The 20293-nt window shown below is 47.2% G+C and overlaps 2 protein-coding genes across 17 annotated transcripts in view; one reads left to right on the top strand and one right to left on the bottom strand.

The window, feature by feature from the left end:
• The window catches only part of PXK (PX domain containing serine/threonine kinase like), a 99820-nt gene extending 95143 nt beyond the window's left edge, over positions 1-4677 (top strand). For 8 of the 16 annotated variants that reach the window (XM_056129196.1, XM_056129195.1, XM_056129202.1 and 5 more), the window contains exon 19: positions 3413-3558. Coding sequence is in view for 4 of the 16 variants with exons in the window: in XM_056129208.1 (XP_055985183.1) it covers positions 2166-2199; positions 3413-3611 (233 nt within the window). In the remaining 12 variants the exon portion in view is untranslated. Of the gene's footprint in view, positions 1-2165; positions 2200-3412 lie in introns of all 16 variants that reach the window. The other 8 variants (XM_056129198.1, XM_056129203.1, XM_056129207.1 and 5 more) reach the window with 4 other exon arrangements.
• Positions 4678-5385: 708 nt separating this feature from the next.
• On the bottom strand, positions 5386-13333 carry PDHB (pyruvate dehydrogenase E1 subunit beta). Its single transcript, XM_056129251.1, has 10 exons — positions 13235-13333; positions 13069-13122; positions 10581-10688; positions 10434-10496; positions 10309-10344; positions 9866-10151; positions 8778-8888; positions 7937-8028; positions 6571-6712; positions 5386-5876 (listed from the first exon to the last, which is right to left on the bottom strand). Exons 1-10 carry the CDS (start codon positions 13274-13276, stop codon positions 5731-5733), a joined length of 1080 nt encoding a protein of 359 aa, XP_055985226.1. The 5' UTR covers positions 13277-13333; the 3' UTR covers positions 5386-5730.
• Positions 13334-20293: the final 6960 nt, after the last annotated feature.

Consider the following 20293-nt stretch of genomic DNA (forward strand, 5'->3'; position numbering starts at 1 on the left):
AGGGGGCTGCCTGCTGCTGAGGTACCTGCTGTCTGTCCCCGCTCAGAGGTAGCAGGCACATCTGGAGAGGCTCTGCTGGCCGGGTGGGCTCCCCGCGTCTCTCTGTAGAGTCTCTGTGCTTCAGAGACCTCTAAGACGAAAGCTGGCTCGAGCGGAAGGAGCCGCTCCAGTGTCCTTTCCGTGGCTTTGGCACTGGCACTTCTGGCGAGCCTCCTCCTGGATCTTGCCTGTGCCTTTGCAGGAACAGCCTGTGCCCTGTCCCGGGGCCTCCCCTGGACGGCCGGGTTGCCATTTGGTTGGGAGGATGGAATTCCGGAGAGGGTGGGGTAGCTGGATCTAAGAGCCAGCCGTGTGTCTCAGAGAAAACGAGATCGAAGAGGTCAGGACTGAAGGGCTGATCCAGTTCTAATTACAGATGAGCTGTTTTGTGGCATCTCTTAAGCTCGGTTGTCTTAAGCCATTATTTCTCAAAATTGGGTGACTTCAGTTGACAGTCACTCTGGAGTAGAATCCGTCCAGTCTTGTCTGAACAAGCCCCCCCTGACCAGGGCTGTGAGCTCTTCGGCAGCCTTGTGGGGAAGAGGAGCTGAATTCACATTGGAGAAGTGGGAGAGATGCTCAGACTTCAGGCAGTGTCTCCCAAGCTTGTCACAGGCCATGTGCCTGCTTGGCTGTGGTCCTTACACCGTCCCCTCACGCTCCTCATTAGTTCAGTGTTGTGGCTTCAGCCCTGGGCGTGTGAGTTCCCATCTCTGCCCCTCCAGTGAGTCACCTGGGGCCTCCTAGGCCTCTTCCCTTCGGGCTGTTCTGAGATGGTGAGCTAAGTTCAGTCTCCTATGCCCTGAGCATAACATATCAAGACCTGCCCCCTCCCTCCCCATTATCACAGGTCCAGTGAGGGAAAAGTGGACCTCAAGGGTCCAGTGTCCCTGAGCAGACATCAGGGTGACCACTCCCCATCCCTGGAATGAGCAGCTTCTCCTTTCTCCCAGCCCTCAGTACCCCATCTGCTCCGTGGCACAGCTCCGTGCACTGGCCTGTGCATTTTGGACCATGTACTTCTTCACTCTGCCACTTAACAGAGGTTCAGCTTGAGCGCTCGCAGTTTAATCCTTTATTTGAAAATAAAAGCTCCGTTATACCAAAGAACACCCCTCCGGTCCCAAACTGGAATAGTGAATTTGCACTTCAAAATTTTGAGTACCTGGTCACAAAGCCAAAAATCAAGTGTCAATTCTTCATGAAGGGCAAGCAATTTGGTTCTGCATGAAGATGGCAGTTGTCTGGAACAGTCTGGAACAGCGGGCAGAGTCTGGCAAACTCCCCGTGGCATACCAAATATGCCAAATACCAGTAACAATGATGGGTCTCATTCTCCTAAAGAGCCTTGAATATAATCTCAGGGCTAGGATGAAAGAGACGTTACTGGGGCCTGCTCGAGGCAATTGACGAATAACAGGATGATGAAATGAAATGAAAATGAATGAAGATGGCAGCCCACGGCCCACCTCTAGCCACTAAGGATCCTGGGCTTGAGGAGCACTCCAGTGCCTCAATGATGGGCCTTTTGCCTTTAGCAGAATACAAATACCTCGGCTTCCTGTCTGCTTGACCTCTTGCCAGGTTCCAGCACAGACTGGGAGACATAAATGCTGGTGCTCGTTCTGGTATCCATTGGGCCCTGAATGTCAGGGCCAGGCCCCGTTGCCCTTTTTTGACATGGGTGAGGGATGGCGTTGGGGTGGAGGGGTCACACAGGCATCCTTTCACTCCTCCAGGCTGTTGGGCTGATCTAGCTGAGTCCCAGGCTCTCTCAAGGGCAGTCTCCCCTCTGCCTTGTCTTTCACTGGTCACTCTCCAAATTCTCCTTCAGAGGGGCCTTTGTATCACACCCAAATTCTTTCTGGCTCTCCAGACTTCAGTTGTCATTTTACGTTTAAAATCCTTTTCTTCTTTGTAATGCTGTGTCATAATGTTTTCCCACCACCCTGGCATAGAACATATTTGAATATCATCCATTGTTTGTTTTTGTTGGGACCAATGATAGTTACATGTTGTCCACGTGTCTGTACTTATAATGGTCATTTGTATTGCTTTCTTATGATTTGAGCATTCCGAGATTGCAAAGCATGAATGTGTGTATCTGTGTGATTCTTTAATTTCAGCTGCCTTAGGTTTGGGTAAAAGATGGAAAGGGAGGTAAGTGGTTTTCTATAAAATACAAGACTCTAACACTTGCCTGCTAAACTGGTTTTCAAAGGATGTGCTTACCTAAGTATTTTATTGCTGATTCCATATGCTCAAGTTGCAATTGTTATGTTGGTTATCACTGCAGCTCAGCAGCAATTTTGCAGGGGATGGTGAGTGGGAACCACCTAGTATGCCTCTTGGTATAGCATGAGGAGACAGGAGAGTAGGGCCTGAAACAGGTAAGCAGAGCTACCAAGAGTGAGAGGTTTGCGCAAGAGGACGCTGCTAGCTCTGGCGTAGGCAGGTTCTTCACGGCAGGATTTTTCTGGATCCTTATTTATTTTATCCTGAGAGAACAATTTCTGAATTCAAAACAGGTACCAAGTGCCCATGTGCCTGGATGCTTTTAGATACATAGGCGGCTTCCTTCTTCTTGCTCATTACGGTTAAGCTTGACATTACAGTCTCCAGACGCATCAGCAGAAATGTAGGGTTCAGCCAGTTTAGTTCTGATCCTGGGTTGGGGCCACAGTGGAAAGAGGAGTGCTTGAGGGAGATTCCCAAGAATACTACTACTGGGGAGAAATTCCCCTTGCCCCTGATTCACATTGCAAACTATTATTAGCAAGATACATTTTTTTTTTGTAAGACAACTTAGTTGAAGAACAATTATTTTAGACAGCCCCCGGGGAGCCCGTAACCCAGCAGGCACTGCGTCCTTACTGAGACTCATAAGTGGTTTGTCATTTCATATTAAATCACATTCTTCAAGTTTTGTATGTGCAGGAATAGCAAAGCGCTGCCACCCCTCATAGTCACCAATACTCAGGTAATTCCACTGTGCATTTGAGGGCTAGTTTCATGGCTATCTCAGTGCACAGAGTAGCCAGGGCGTAAAGTAGCCAATGGAACTTCTCTTGGGGGACTGTTAGTAAGATCTCAAAAGCTAGAGCTTCGTTTATGCAGAATGTCACTTAGTAGTTTCCTGTGATCTTTATGTTTAGTCTTTTCTATGTGGTAAGCCATTTAATTCCTCTTTGATGCTTGGAGTCTTGTTTAGTATTTTTTAAAAAAAAATCATAGAGTACCAGGGTATCTTGAACCACCGTTTCCTAGAAAAACAATTGCAGACTCACTACAGCACATTCTGCTGGGACTGAGTATAGCACTTAAGCAGAGTGCTGGGGAGATGGTTCTGACTGCCCCTACTTTTCCTCCACAGGGTTATCTGCATTACCTCCACCTCCTCCACCGCCGCCTCCACCACCAGCAGCTCCCTTGCCTCCTGCGAGCACAAGCACGAGCACGGAAGGGCCCACGCAGCCCCTGCCCCAGACTGTGAATGGGGTGGGCCGAGCGGCCCTACTCAGCTCCATCCAGAATTTCCAAAAAGGAACTTTGAGGAAAGCCGAAACTTGTGATCACAGCGCTCCTAAGATAGGCTAAAGCTTTGGGTTTACACTTGGAGAGAAGTGCTTTTTTTTTTCCCCACCTCTCAAGTACCCTGTTCCCATGAATAATTGCTGAGCCAGTTACAGCCACATACTGTTTTGCAGATGCTGATGTAAGAAGTTTTCAAGAGGGAAACGTTCGATAAAATTAGGCAGACATTGCTGCATTAAGAAATATTTGCTCCTTTATGACCATCTTAAAGGAGTCTTGTTCATCCTCTAATGGGCACTGGGGGGAGGGGGGTGGAGCCAGCAGCATTGGCAACAGTATTTGCACCAACTTAAGGAAGCACAGAATAACTGTGACAATACCCAGTCACCACAGTGAATGGCCCTTGTTGTGTTGCCTGTCCCTAGTGTTCTTCAGACAGCTCCTATGAATGTTCCTCAGAGTTAATTTCTCTTTTCTTAAGGCATTAACTGGTTATTTCTTAACTACCATTTTCACCCTCTTAATTTCATGTTAGACATTAACACTAGTTAATGTCTTAACTAGTGTTAGGCATAGTTAGTTGCTAAGTCAGAGGCAACGGAGTTTTCCTCTCAACTAGAACAGGAAGGTCTAACATTCTTCTGTGTTCCAACAGGAAATCCATGGTGGTGTAGAACTCAGGGCTGCTGATGCAAGTACTTCTAGACTTAAAATTCCTTTCAGTTAGAACGTACTGAACAGATTTTTTAAAAGTCAGGAAAAGCTCTTGCCAACTAGAGGATCTTAATTCTCAGCAATGAAGTCAAGTTTTGGGTTTGTGGGGGGTAATAGTATTATATAATACAAGGAAATTTGGCATCTTTCAAAGATTTATCCAAATATATCTTTTTATTGTAACTCATTTATAAGAGATCCTTTATCCTATGATTTGCTTACACCCTTAATAAATTGCACTTTAAAGGATTATAAATAATCCATTTAAAAATTCAAGTATACACATCAGTGTTGGTTACTATGCAGACAGAATGTTATTGTGTATAGTTTCATGTAATCTGTGATAAATGTTCAGTTGTATTTTTTAAAATAAACCATGTCAAGAAAATGTCTGTAGACTGGTTATTTTAAATGAGAACTTTTATAGCACCTGTTGTAAACATGGAGCATGATCCACATGCTGTTTCCTTTGTACCCATAAAATCTCTTTTTCCCTCAATTGATGAAATGTCTTTTGGATAGGGAGTTGGGCCACATATCCTGGCTACACTCAGTTCTTACTCCTGGCTCTGTGCTCAGGAATTGAACTTGGGTCAGCTATGTGCAAGGCAAATGCCCTGCCCACTCACTACTATCTCTCTGGTCCCCTGAAATGTCTTTCTGTTGAAATTGGACATCACTCATATGCTTCTCTGACAACCTTAAACCTGCTTTGCCCCTCTCAACTTTTGAAGAGAGCAGTATAACTTTTTTGAAATGAAAAAAAAGTAACTGACGTAATTTTGTCTGATAGGATGGCAAAATTTAGAGTATTTCAAGTCTCAGTTGGGCTAGGTATGTGCCTCTGGTCTGCTGTTGTTCATCAATTTGCTCAAGCGGGCCCAGAAACGTCTCCATTGTGAGACTTGTTACTGTGCTTGGCATATCAAACCTGGGTTAAATCCCCAGCCTAATGGAGGCGAGTGGTGGAATAAATTCCTAAGTGCCCTGCAGTCTTGTTCATTAAATAGTGATTAGTTCCTAATGACACTGAATTTCTAATAAAATTTTGACATTTCCAACCCACATTTATTACTTCAAAATGTAAAACACAATTAGTCAGTTAGGAATTTCTTTATTCCCTATCAAAATTTACAGTAAATGCAGATTATGTTCATTATTTTTACATATTCGATTTTGTCCTTCTAATGAGGGCAAAATTTTACAATTAGTCTTATTCAAAGAATATAGAAACTGTAACAGACCAAAAAAAATGGAGTCTTAGGCAGGAGAGTGGAGAGTTTTTCCACAAACCAAGCGTATTTAAGCATCTTCCCATACAAAAACATCTGCATTGTTGCTTTAAAGATGATTTTATGATTCATAAGATCTTATAATTCAATCCATGTGTAAAGTGTCAGCAATTATTACAAGTAAATACCAATGACTTGAAGGTCGTCTAAACTAGACATTCAGTGTTTTCTTTATTGCAAATATGATGTCTTTAACCTGAGGTACACAGTTGTCTTCTAGAATCTTTGCGTAAGGCATAGGGACATCAGCACCAGTGACACGGACAGCCGGAGCATCCAAGAAATTAAATGCAGGGCCTAGGAAAGAAGGTTCAAATGAGAGGCGAGAAAAACCAGCTGAGGGGCCAGAGATGCCGTTGCGTAAGGAGGTGCATGCGTTGCACGTGTGAGTACCTTTGGTCTCAACACCCCTCCTGCCACTCCCACCCACCGAACAGCCAACCGAGCACCACCACAGCTAGGCATAAAAGGTGTGGCTGCCCGAAGAAGAAAAAATCAAAAGTGAACTCCGGGACTGAGAGGAATCCTACAGTGGCTTACCACATCTGCCTTGCAAGCACAGAGATAACCACCAACCCCCAGTGCCCCCACAAGTACTGAGCACAATCCTGGCAACTCTTTCCTGTGATCCTTTATACCACGAGCTGTTCTGTCCTCAGCACAGCCTGGTACGTATAAGCACCACAGGAGAGGGATCAACCCCCAAGGAGCACCACAAACATAGCCTGTGGGCTCGGGAGAACATGGATGCGAGGGCCATAGGCAGGTGTGCAACCCCATCATTGCGAAAGCAACAATGAAAGGGGTGGGGAAAAGTAAACAATAAAGTGGAATTTTTCTTGCTTTGCTTTTAAAGCTAGATAGAGGAAAAGTGACAGGCTGCAAGTTCAAGCTGCTGGTCAACCCCTAACTGTTTGTCTTTCTATCCAGCAGCAAGATACGAAATGTTTATTACTGCTTAACTATTCTAGAACCAGTTTATCTGAAATACCTTCCATGATCCTGGCACAAATTTCTGCTCCTACTCCAAACTGTGGCCAGCCTCCTTCCACAGTGACAAGATGATTTGTCTTCATGACACTGGTTTCTATTGTTTCCATGTCCATTGGCCTAATGGTACGCATATTTATCACCTAAACAAATCAAGTACAGAACCAATGCGTCACAAATAAAATCGTATCTCCAAAATTCATTTCTGTTTTCCTTCCTGTTAAGCTCTCGATCTAGGAGGTGGGGGGAAACCATGAAAGGACAATCTGTATGCCCAATTTCAAATCCACTTCAAGCTGCCGTTTAATCAAGAATTCACTTAGCCTCCCCTGGCTGTATCTTCCCTCTCATCGAAATAGCGAATACTAAAATGATTGCCATGTTCTAGGTATCACACTAAGTATAAATTTCACCTCTGACATGACAGAACAGAAAATATATTATCCTCATTTTATGGCTACGGAAGCTAAGGTATGATATGTAATTTTCTCAAGTGTGTTAAGTCCTAGAAATCAGACTTAACTTCTAAGTTTTCCTTCTCTGGACTTCTAGCTCCAAGTTATGTCTCATCTTAAACAAGCACTTACTGTGGAATAGACAGTACAGGAGGGAAGGTACTTGCTCTACCTGAACAGCTGACCCCGGCTGCAATCCCGCACAAATGGTTCCCCCAAAACCACCGGGGGGTCCTCCTGAGCACCACTGGGTATAGGGCAGCATCCCCACCTCCCCCCACACCCACCTCTCCCAAAGCAGGTACTGGGACCAAGGAAATAACTCAAGGGACCAGAGCATATGCTTTACTTGGAGAAGTCCATGTTTGAGCCCAACACCACGTGGCCCCTTAGGCACCTCTAGGAATAGCCCTTAAGTAGTGCTGGGTGTAACCCCCCCCCCCAAAAATATGAAACTATTCTAAAAGTTCCGAAACGTACACAGTAAAAAGAGAAGTATCGGAAAAAAAGTTCGTCTCCAGGTACAAGCAGAGGTTTGAAGTAACAAAGCAAAATTTTACATAACCTGCTACAGAATTCAAATTCCAATTTCTAGTTCTTAGTGTTTTGAAAGAATCTTTCTGGGGCCAGGGATATGTATCTCGGTCGTAGAGTGCTGGTGCCGCACGTGTGACTCTCTGGGGTCATTAAATAAAAACCTTTATTTGTTTTGGGGTCGCACTCAGTGGTGTAATAGCCCCAAGGGCCTTATTTCTGGTTCTGTGCTCAGGGGGTCACTCCCAACGGTGACTGGGGGGGCCATGTGTGGCACCAAGGATTGAAATGGGGGTCAGTGGCATGGAAGGCTTTACCCATTTATCTTTCTGCTTTTCCCACACCACTATCTGATCTTGAAATAAACTGTCCACTTACCTCACATTCAATTCCCTCCTTAGAGAGCACTGTCGCAGCTTCTAAGCAGTGGCCCACAGGTCTGGAGTGGGAAACTACGGTTACATGTGTCCCTGAAATAGAATGGCCACAGATCAGAGGCAGATTGAAAATACAGATGCTGCACTGTGTAGCCAGCTGTTGCCCATTCATCTGAAAAATCTTTAACTTCATCCTAGTGAGTTGAGGAAATGTGGCAGCTATCCTAACCCTAAGTACAGACTTGGGGCCAGGAGGGAGTACAGTCACAAGGCATGGACCTGAGCCCGGCCCAATCCCTGGCACCACATGCTCCCCACTTCCTACCCTGACACTCCCGCCCCAGCACTAGCAAGGTGTCCCAGATGATCAGTGACACTGCAGGGTCCAAGCAACACCACATTCTTGGGGCCTAGTATTGAATTTTAAACCGCTGGCCTGGTTGGGTGAAAGTCAACCTGGCCCCACCTCACCCATCAAAATTATAAATCTACTGAACCATGATTGAGAAAAAAACACAAGTGTATGAGCAATCAGCACATGACAATTTTTTGGCAGGGAGTGGGCATAACTGGCAGTGCTCAAGGTTTACGCCTGGCTCTGTGCTCAGGAATCGCACCTGGAGGGGCTTGGGAGACCATATGTGGTGATGGGAACAGAACCCCCAACAGTTGCATGCAAAGGTAGTGCCATATCCACTATACTATTGTACTGTTTTTCCAGCCCCACATAACACATTCTTAATTCAAACTCATGTTATAACTTCCTTATCTAGATTGAACTAACCTATTTAAATAGAAGGGCTGGATCACAATAATGCTTAAATGGACATGAGTTCTCTTACCTTGCCTTTCTATTTTGGCTTTTCCTATAGGAATCAGAAAATCTTTTGATTGAGCTTCCGTGGAAAGTTCGAAAGGAACGCCATACATCAATTCATTCTCCAACACCACCACTGCAAAACAGAATATTTAAGCAAAGGTACTTGACTAAAAGTATACAAACAACATCATTTATTTTTTAGCAAAAAGTTACTATTTATCCATTGCGACTATTAGCATTGATGATAGTTAGATACCATTATTTGTAGTATGATCAATCCAAATTTCAAATTTTCAGGCCAAACCAGTGCTGGAGATATTCAGGGAATGTCTCCTTATACAGGCCTCATTAGATGAGTCAGGATTGAGAAATACAATCGTATCTTAGCACCTTGTCAAATTATTTTTTAAGAAATTTGAGTGGGGGAACTGGAGTGATAGCACAGCGGGTAGGGTGTTTGCCTTGCACTTAGCCGACACAGGTTCGAATCTCAGCATCCCAAATGGTCCCCCGAGCACCGCCAGGAGTAATCCCTGAGTGCATGAGCCAGGAGTAACCTCTGTGCATCGCTGGGCGTGACTCAAAAAGAAAATAAATAAATTGAGTGGGAGACAGGGCCCGGAGGGAGACACGCCAGCAGTGCTCAGGGCTTACTCCTGGTTCTACACTCAAGAAATACTTCTAGCAGGCTTCTGGGAACAACATGCAACACTGGGGACTGAACCCTGGTCAGTCACATGCAAGAAGAGCACCCTAACCACTATACATCTCTTTGACCCCTCTTTACATTTTATAGCTATGTCTGAAGCCTCATTAAGGTAAAGGTAAAGGCCCTCCCGTTGATCGTCGATTTGCTCGAGCGGGCCCAGTAACGTCTCCATTGGAGACTTTGTTGTTACTGTGTCTGGCATATCGAATACTCTCGGTAGCTTGCCGGGCTCTCCGAGAGGGGCGGAGGAATCGAACTCGGGTCGGCCATGTTGGCCGCGTGTAAGGCGAACGCCCTACCCGCTGTGCTATAGCTCCAGCCCTCATTAGAAGCCATTAACGTTGTGTCCACAAGAACGTTTCACTTTAGCTCCTTAAAATCGAAAGGGCGACTCTGCTGACCTGGATTGTTATCCCGAATGGCCGATTTAATAAGTCCTTTTGCGTCCTCTGAATTCCAGGGGCTGACCACCTTCAAGCCTGGACAGTGCCCGTACCAGGCAGCAAAGCACTGTGAGTGCTGAGCAGCTACACCGGCCGAGGCACCATTGGGCCCCCTGAAGACTATGGGAACAGGCTGGAGGCCCCCCGACATGTAGTAGGTCTTGGCAGCTGAGTTTATAACCTGGTCAATGGCTTGCATAGAGAAATTGAAGGTCATAAATTCACAAATGGGCCGCAATCCCGCCTGTCAAGATAAAAACATGTACGTTCAAAAGACTGAAAAAAGCAACAGAGTGGCAAACGGTGAGCGAAAACTCTGTCCCCACAACGGTTCATGTTCTCAAAAGGTCGTATTAAAAGAAATGATGTCTTTGGATAAGCGTCATAAAGGGAATACATACCATAGCTGCACCTACAGCAATTCCAGCAAAGCCCATCTATGGAGTAAAATGCAAACATGCATGAAAATCCACAAATATTTGAACAGCATATACTTGAACACACTGCTTTATGGCTGAAGGCTTACCTCAGAGATGGGTGTGTCTATGATCCTCTTATCTCCGTATTTCTTCCACAGTCCTCTACTGACCTGCAGTGGAGCATGAACCTCATTAGTTCTAAGGATATCTGAGGGTCACATCACCACCTCATTTTTATGCAAACTTTGTTCTACCTTGTATGCCCCATCATACTGGGCAACTTCTTCTCCGAGTAGAAATACCTTCTCATCTCTTTCCAGTTCCTCATCCATACCTTGATTTAAAGCATCACGAACTGTCACCTGTCATAGGTAGAAGAATATCCAATAAGCCACAAGATCATTCAGGATATTATCCAAAGTCTCTCTTTTTATTATTATCTGGGCTGCCAAAAAGTGCACAATATAAAAACCATTACTGGGTGTATGCCAATCATGAAAAACTTTGTTATTTCACAGTGATTAAATTAAAACATTCATTTAAAAACAAAAACATTACTAGAGGGGCTGGAGATATAGCACAGCGGGTAGGGCGTTTGCCTTGCACGCGGCTGACCCGGGTTCGATTCCCAGCATCCCATATGGTCCCCTGAGCACTGCCAGGAGTAACTCCTGAGTGCAGAGCCAGGAGTAACCCCTGTGCATCGCCAGGTGTGACCCAAAAAGCAAAAAAAAAAAAAAAATTACTAGAGGGGCCAGTCGGTAGTGCAGTGAGTGCGTAAGATGCACATGGCTGACCTTGGTTCAATTCCCTGCACCCATATGGCTCCCCAACCCCCACCAGGAGTGATCCCTGAGCCATGAGTGAGTCCTGAGCACTGCTGGGCGTGGTGCCAAAACAAAAGCAACAAAAATAAATAAAAACCATTACTAGATTCAGCTTTTAAAAGTTCAGAGACTTCCAACAGTAACAGTTCTATCACAAATACGCATCTTAACCAGATGTGTTAACGAGCGTACTAAAGGCTTTTTGGGGATGTGCAGCTCTACTTAAGCAATCTGCTTGGGCCAGAGAGAGCGTTCGGGGGCTAAGGTGGACACCCTTACGCGTGTCTGATCTTGGTTTGCTCCCGGGCACCACATGGCCTCCTGAGCCCTGCCAGCTGTGGCCCTGGAGCACACCCCACCAAGGCCTGGCATCCTAAGGCCCTACATTATCTGCCAGCCTGGTTGGCCAAGCATCAATGGAAGGGAGCTACCCTGAGCACAGCTTGGGACCCTCCACTCCAAAGCAACCTGCTTGCTAGCCATCCCATTCGGGGGCAGTATTCAAGACGAACAAATACTAGTCTTATTTTCATACTCAGTATACAAAGGGGCAGCAATCTCCAGGAAGCCTAAAGACACAGCGACAGTTCATTGGGTGCTGGGGAATGAACACATCTTTGCCCTCAGCACCTAGTTGTTGTTACTTTATCACACAGGCCCATAGAACCCTCCAGTTAAAAATAAGAGGGGGAGGAGCTGGAGAGATAGTCCTTGTGCTGGAGTTGATGCTTTGTATGCTGGAGGCCCAGATTCATCCCCTGTTACAACACAGTCCCCTGAATACCCCTGACAGTGACCCGGGAGCATCACCAGGTGCGGCCCTAAAACTAAATATATAAGGTGGGCCAGAGAGTTGAAATAATGCGGAGGGCAACTGCCTTAACTGCAGTAGACCTGGGTTTGATCTGCAGCACCCCACTGGTCCCTAGCCAGTAGTGATCCCAGGGCACAGAATCAGGAACAAGACCCTGAACATCAAAGCCCAAATATGCCTTGAGCATTCCCAGGGGTGGCTCACAAACCAAAAAAAAAAAGAGATTCCTCAAACAGTTGAATACAAAAACTACCAATGGCAGCATCTCCACCTTTCAACACCTAAGCCAACAGAAGGGAAAGGAGAGCAGCTATAGGGACACCCAGGTTCACCGCAGCGGAATCCACAAGGATGAAAGCCACCTCGGTGACCACTAAGAAATGACCAGAAGGGCTGGAGCAGCGATAGCCCTGTGCGTTTGCCTTGCATGCGGCCAACCCAGGTTCGATTCCCAGCATCCCACATGGTCCCCGGAGCACCACCAGGAGCAATTCTCAGTGCAAAGCCAGGAGCAACCCCTGTGCATCGCCGGGTGTGACCCCCCCAAAAAAAAGAAAAGAAAAAAGAAATGACCAGGTAAACAAGAAGCAGCCCACGCATCCAACGGAGTCATTCCACCGCCAGAAGGAGTGAGAGAGAGGCCCGGACACCCGACGCTAAGTGACACAAGCCAGACGCCAAAAGGACAAGCGGCCCAGTCCTCGTGTCCAGCAGGGACGATGCAGAGGAGATCCCCGGGGACCGAGGCGAGCGGTGGGGGCGCTTGCCGGGGACGCGGGGGGCGACGCGGCCGAGAGGGGGAGAGTGATCGCGTTCCGGAGACCCGGAGCGGGCACTGGGGGGCGCAGGGGGGGGGGGGACACGAAACGTTTCCAAAGGGTCATTTTTAATAATGTGCCACCGAAAGCGGGGAGGGCGGAGGAGGAGGAGGAGGAGGCGGCCTCGGGGTGAGACGGCGCCGCGTCTGTTTCCTAACATCTCCCTCCGAGCGATCCCACAACAGCCTCGTGGGCGCCCGGGCAGGCCCACGCGGGGGCTCCGGGCCGCTCCCCTGCCGACCCCGGCCGCCCGCCTCCTCGCCGGCCGCTAGCGGACACGCACCTGGAGCGCCGCGGGCGCCGTCCGGTGGAAGCGCCTCCTCAGCAGTCCCGAGACCTGGCGAGGAGAGAGAAGGAGTGAGAGAGGGAGAGGGAGAGAGAGAGAGAGAGACCACGCCGCGGGGGGCGCGGGGCTGCGCCGGGGTCGGGTCGGGCGGCCCGCCGTCTACCTGCTGCAGGGGTCTCCGCGCCAGCCCAGACACCGCCGCCATCTTGCCCGTGTCCTCTAGACGCCGCGGAATGACAACACGGTGGGCCCGGGCCGCGGACGCGCCGGGGAACCCCGCCCCCCGCGCCCGCGCAGGCCAATGGGAGGGAGCGGCGCCGGCGTGTCCCGCCCCCTGCCTCCGGAAGAAGGGGTGGGGCCGAGGTGGCGCGTGGGCGGGGCCTGCCGCTCAGCCCGGGCCGCCGCCGATCCACCCCATCCGAGAGCGGAGCCGGGCGGCGAGCCCGGGGGGCGCACTCGCGGGATGCTGCTGCCCGCGCCGACTTGCGTGGAGCCCCGGGACTAAAAGAGAGGGCCTGTTTCCAGGCTGGAGGGAATCTTCCAGTTGGGCCAGCCTTCTCGGCACGCAGATCCCTTTGGGCGTGGAAGAGCACCCACGCAACTCGAGGAGAAAGGGATTTTTCCACTCTCGCTGGAGCCTAGACTCTACTCCCTGGATAGGGCCTGGTCTCTTGGTTCTTCAGACTTGCAAGTGGGATCATCCCAGATGCCTTTAACGCTAGTGTCCTAAGTGCTGTGTAGCTCTTTTACTTCTCACAAGAGCCCTTTCAGGTAATGATTGCTATTCCCATTTCGCAAGCGGATTTATTGAAGCAGGGACGGGTTAAGTGAGCCAGCCTAAATAAACGCTGGATTGCCTAACCCTAAAGGATAGGATTTTTTAAGACCTGCTTCTCTTAAAGCGAACCCCCTTGGGGAGTAGTCACAAAGTCACACCTGGGAGGTCACCTGGAAGTCACAAAGTCACACCCGGGAGGTCACCATCTTTTGGGGAAGTGAGCCTGTTGGGTCGGGAGGAGGGGGCATCCCCAGGAGAGCTCAGGAGACTAGGGGTTCTTGGCCAGCCAAGCCAATGATTCTGTGCAAGGCTCAGAGGATGGCAGGATGGATCAGCCAGGCTCTGGGCCTCCAGGGTCACACCCTAGTGATGCTTGGGGGGGACGATGCTTGGGGGTGGAGCAGGGATCTCCTGAACTGCATCCAGATGTGCTGGTGGGACCAGGTGTGCTCTGAGCTTCTAGTGCCTCCATGGCCACACCAAGGCTTCTAGTGATGCTTGGGGGAGAATGTACGCTCTGGTGCGTGCCAGACAAGCAAGCACCATAACCCTTGGCCTGTCTCCAACCTCAGGGAGAGCCTTCTAGAATCAAACATTCCAGGGTTAAGGGCAGTCTCCGGAAGTTTCTCAGTTTGCTTTGAGATTATTCCCTCCTGATCCCACCCAAAAGAAATGTCCATCAAAGCCTTCTGTGACTGGCAGCAACATGGATATAACCAAAGGACTCTGGGAACCAGTGCAGTGGGGGCAACTGATCTGACTGCTGAGAGAGTGAGCTCAGTAGGAAGCAGTCTGGGGTGAAGAGGATGGTGCACTTTTGAGATCTGTCTGGAACAGGAATCCACAGGACTTCTGAGAGGCCCAGGAACAGTAGGGAAGCCTAGGGTGGGGTGGAGGGATGGGTGAAGGAAGAAGCCTGGAAGCAGGTGAGAAGTAAATTCATTCATAGGGGCTGACAGTCAGAGGTTACCGCATACCCCTTACTCTAGGAACCTGGAGCCAGAAGCTAGGCAGGGGCAAGAGCTGTAAATTTAGTCCCTGCACACAGTCGGCCTTTAGTCTCTGAGCTTCTGCTTCATCATCTGTCAAAAGGAAAAATACCTTAAGAATTTGTAGTCAAGACCTTCTGTATATTTCTCAGTATCATCATCTACACAGTATCCCTGAGAAAATCCTCAATTTGACATGTCAGCCCTCAGGATAAAAATGGGAGTCAGGATCAAAGTGATAGTACAGTGGGTAGAATGCTTACCTTGGACACCGCTGACCTGGGTTCGATCCCCAGCATCCCATGTGGCCCCTCAAGCCCCTCCAGGTGTAATCCCAGAGCACAGCCGGGAGTCAGCCCTGAGCACTTCTAGGTGTAGCCTAAAGAAAATTTTTTTAAAAAAAATTTTTAATAGGAGCCATTGGCCAGAAAGATAGCACAATCGGTAAGGTGTTTGCCTAGCACAAGATTGACCTGGTTTCAATCCCTGATAGCACATAGAGCACCCGAAGCACTACCAGAATTGAGCACAGAGCCAAGAATAAACCTTGAGCATTACCAGATGTGACCAAAATTTTTTTTAAATGGAAAGAAGAAAGGAGAAAATGGGAGTCAGGCCTCCCATTGACCCACACTTAAAGATTTCAGGATTTAGTGGTGATGGGATAAAAAGATTTTAAGGATTAGAGATAGCAAGGAGCTGGAGAGATAGTTTAGGGCGAGGCTCTTGCCTTGCATTTAGGTGACCCCAGTTTGATCGCTGGCACCACATATAGTTCCCCTGAGTACAGAACCAGTAGTGATATGAGACTGTTGGGTATATCCCCCAAGGAAGTAAAAGGAGACTTGAAGGTAAAGGAACAGTGACCCAATGAGAAACCAGAATAGAAGCCATATTATAGAGATTTTTAAAAGCCAGAATGCTGAATTCGTGCAGCGTCTTGGCCAGTTCAGTAAGAAAGGCAAAGCCACTCCACAGATATTTTCTTTTGAAATAGTGACTGAAAGCATTCTAGTACATTAAGTACATTTTCAGTATAGGTGCTTTTCTTTCTTTCAGACTCTTTAATTGGCCTGATTGGAGAAGCTAGGCATAACTCTGTTTAAAAGCAAAAGACACAAAAGATAAAAAGTGCTGAATTTCAAATCTATGATTTTTTTTCCAAACCATGTACCCTTGACATGCTCAGTACCTTTTACAGAAAGGGCTTGCAAAGTATAAATTGGCCAACTAGGCCACTTCTCTTGCTCTCAGAATTACATCTTTTCAAATTACAGGGACAATAGTCCTCAAGTCACTTTGGGTTGTTGGTCACCAGGAAATGCTTTATCTGAAGTTTTTAATCTTTTCAATCTCTGTGGGTGGAACCAACACAGTGCTCCCCCTTTTTTCTACCTCTCTCTTTGTTGTTGCAGTAATGAGGAGGGGTCCCCAAACCTGGTGTGGGGATTTGCTTCTGCAAGCGCTTGCTTGCCTGTTGATGTATGTTTGGGGGGGCCACACATTTCAGTTGTGCTAATGACAGGATCACACTTAGCAAGTGGGAATCAAATTCCAGGCATCCTACATTCTGCGAGGCAGTTACATGAAGTCACATCCCAGGTCTCCCTCATCTTCTTAAGACATAACTCAGACAAATAGTAAAATGCACATTTCCACTGCCCAGAAAGTTCCTCCATTCCTCCGGTATTCCCCATATATTCCCTTCTAGGTAAGCACAGATCTGATTTCCATCATTGTTTTGGGAGTCACCTGTTTCAGACTTTTAAATGGAGTTAGTAATGTGCCGTCTTTTGTGTCAGGCTTCTTTACGTTGGCTAAATGTTTTTTGAGATTCATCCTTGCTGTTATGTAGGCCACTGTTTCTTTTCTGATTTTCTCCTTTGAGAGATTTTTAAACTCAAAAGTAGTTCAAAAATGCTACATAGTTTCCACGAACACTTCACCCAGCATTGCCCAATCTTACACAACTGCAACATTTTAACAGAAGCCAGAAACTGAAGTTGGTGCAATACTATTAACTCAGGTAGAGACTTGATTCAACTTTCACCAGTTTTTACATGCTGCCGGTGTGTGTGTGAAGTGCTAGAGAATTGTGCAGGTTCATGTAACCTCCAAGCACAATCCTCAGGGTTCATAATTTTCCCGTCTCCCCCAAAGACAGTCCACCGTACCTCTAACACCTAGTAACCACTGATCAGCTCTTAATCACTATAATTTATAATTTCAATATTTGGTACATGGGATCTCACAAATTATGCCTCTTTAAAATTAGCTGTTGTCAGTTATCCTTATGTCCTGAGTCCCATTCAAGTTGCTCTATGTATTAACATAGTTCCTTTTTATAACAGAACAGTTGTACTGCTACATCAGTTTAATTCATTTAGCCACTGCTTTTCAAAAAAATTCAAGACACTCATTTACAAAATTATTCCTAGCTGAATAGTTAACTAGGCATACCATGCTCAGTACCAGTCCCACCATCAGTGTCAAATTCCCTCCACCAGTGTGAGCGTATAATTTTTGTTTTGTTTGTTTGATTCTGGGCCATACCAGGTGATGCTCAGAGCTAATCTCTGGCTCTACACTGCAATCACTACTGGTGGGGCTCAAGGGACCATATAGAGAGTACTGAGGATTGTCAATCTCCTACTGCATTATCGCTCTGACCCCAAACCCATTAATGATTTTATCCAGTTCGTACTTGTTGCCACCAAAGCTGCTGTGAACATTACTCAGGGGACCATGTGGCCCTGGGGACCAAGTCCAGGCCTCATATAAGCAAAGCCTGTGTTCAGCCTGTTGACTTCTCTGGCCTGAGTCGTTTGGTTTGGGGGTTGAGTTTTGGGAGTACCGTATATATTCTAAAAATAATGACCTCATCAGATAAGTATGTTGAAAATGTTCTCTGCCATTCCTTGGATTGTCTTTTCACTATGTCGATAGTGTCCTTTGTTGCACGAAAGTTGTTTATCTTCCTGAGCTCTTCCTGAAGTTCAGTCTCTCTGTTTTTTTCTCTTATTGCCCATGCTTTTTGATGTTAAGTCGAAGAAAAAATGATCACCAAATCCACTACCATGAAATTTTGGCCTTGTATTTCCTTCTAAAATTTAATATTCTTGGCTCTTTTTTCCTCCTTCCTTCTGTTCATGTTGCATTGACCAGGGGCTGCAAAAAAACTTGGTTGCAATGTTCATGTATTAGGTTGTGATGCTCCCCGGGGGTCACCCCACCTCTTGGTGTAGTGTTCGTTGTGGTGCTCTCTGGCATGTGCGCTCCCCACACTGTGTTTGCACACACACACACACACACACACAGACACACACACATAGTAAATCTATTTATTGAATCACTATGAGAGCAGTTACAAAGCTTTTGGGGTTAAATCTCAGTCATACAATGATGAAACACCCATCCCTTCACCAGTGCCCATTTTCCACCACCAAAATCCCCAATATACCCCTATCCCACACCCTCCCCTACCTGTGTGGCAGATGATTTCCATCTTACTCTCTCTCTACTTTGATTACATTCAATATTTCGACACCAGAGCCACCATTATTATTTGGGATTTTACCCCAACACTCAGTTCTGCTGAACAGGCAACACTAGACAACTTGTTTTCTATTGCTGATTATGAATAGCATATTCTGGAATTCTGAATTTTTAACCATTAAATCTGGAGGGATTTCTGCCAAAAGCTGCTGGGTTCTGAGATTTATTTCTGAGTCTCTGTGATCATGGCTTAAGCAGCTTGATCAGTAGCTAGAGGGCCCGTTTGTGGGTGGTGACTCGGGGTCTCATTGGGGCGGGGGAGGAAAGGGCCGGCTCCACACCCATCCCGTGAGGACCCGTGTGTCTCGTCACTGCAGGGTCCCAACCTGACTGTCCATTGGCCTCTGGAAAATGGTGGACCTCGAACTGCTGGGGGAACAGGAGGTGTGACAGCACCTTTTCCCACCTGGGGTGGCCTGGGGCTGGTAACCTAACGCGGACTCCAGACACATTTCTGCCAAAAGCCGCTGGGTTCTGAGATTTGTTTCTGAGTCTCTGGGATCATGGCTTAAGCAGTTGCATGTATATATATTTTTAACTTGTGTTCACCAGGTGTCACACACTTCAGTTGTGATCCTCACACCAGTAAATCACTGGTGCCACTGGGGACCTCAGCGAACAGAGCTGCCAGACACAAACTGCAGAGTGGCCAGGATTGTGCATAGTGCATGTAGCCGCAGGGAGCCATGTCACATTTCACACTTGCAGAAAAGGGCCTGCAGCCCCTCCGCCATCTGCCAGTGCCTATTCAGCCTCAAGTTTCAGGCCTTTATATACAATAAAGTACAGTATCAGTTTTCTGCATGTTGAGATCCAGTTTCTTCAAAGCCATGAGTTGAAAAGATTATTTTTTCTCCCTTTTGGCTAGCGTATATACCCTTGTTGGAAATCATTTCACCCTATATGAGAATTTATTATTGAGATTTTATTTTGGCAAGGGGAGAGGGCCCACACTTGGCTAGGATATGGCCAGTGGTAGATAGACCACATGTTTCACATGTGTGAGGTGCTAGAGATTGAACTGGGGTCAGCTGCATAGAAGGCCCGTGCCTTTAGCTCTTGTACTGTCTCATCAGCCACGAGCCTATGGATTTGGCAAAGATACAAAAGCAATTCAATGAAGACAGTATTATCTTGTAATAAATGGTTGTGTGATGCACTTTGGTGTTTGAATGGGAAGGGGGCTTCGGGGTCACACAGACCCTGCTCAGGTGCTATTCCAGGCTCTGCTTAGGAGTTGCTCCTGGCAGTGCTCAGGGATCCAGCTGGTGCTAAGGAATTGAACTAGGGCTAGTTTCATGCAAGGCAAATGCCTTAACCCCTATACTTTAATTTTTTTTTTTTTTGATTAATCCCAGTTGCAAGTTTCCACCTGCTCGCCTAGGGTCTGTGGCTCTGAAGTCTCCGTTTTGAAAGCTTGGCAGCCCTCCTTGGATGAAGCCCACACTTGCGCCACCCAGTGGTCAGTTAGGGACCTGGATGGGTGCTGCCGTTAGCTCTCGACAGGTTGGCTGTTCCGGGGCACAGCTATACATGCAAGCTCGGGGGTAAGCTCAGAGTTCACACACAACTTTCTGGGATGCCTGTATTGATTGTCCTCATCTCTGTATCTCTGTGATATTTCCAGTACTTTCCGAGGTTCTTGAATCTCCTTCCTGGTCGTCCAGCCCAGATAGATAGTGAATTCATCTGCTAGGGCGTCCACAAAAAAATTACCACCACAGACTTTGTGGCTTAAACAACATCCATTTGTTTTCTTGCAGTTCTGGAAGCTGAAAGTCCAAGACAAATGTACCAGTGAAGTTCATGCCAAGCCTCTCCTTGCTTGTCTTCTTGCCTGGTCCTCATGTGGTCTTAACCTATTTGCACACAGGTCTATTCCCTAATCCCTTCTTCTTTA

The sequence above is a fragment of the Sorex fumeus genome, unplaced genomic scaffold (assembly GCF_029834395.1).
Source record: "Sorex fumeus unplaced genomic scaffold, SorFum_2.1 ptg000072l, whole genome shotgun sequence".
NCBI classification, from domain to species: domain Eukaryota; kingdom Metazoa; phylum Chordata; class Mammalia; order Eulipotyphla; family Soricidae; genus Sorex; species Sorex fumeus.

Bases quoted from the DNA above. Each gene is read 5' to 3' on its own strand.
- PDHB (XM_056129251.1), bottom strand. From the start codon at position 13,276: ATGGCGGCGGTGTCTGGGCTGGCGCGGAGACCCCTGCAGCAG. The intron at 10,152-10,308 runs GTATGTATTCCC...TTATCTTGACAG, and splicing joins TTGCTGTAGGTGCAGCTATG to GCGGGATTGCGGCCCATTTG. The intron at 5,877-6,570 runs GTATTTCAGATA...CTTCTTTCCTAG, and splicing joins TTGTGCCAGGATCATGGAAG to GCCCTGCATTTAATTTCTTG.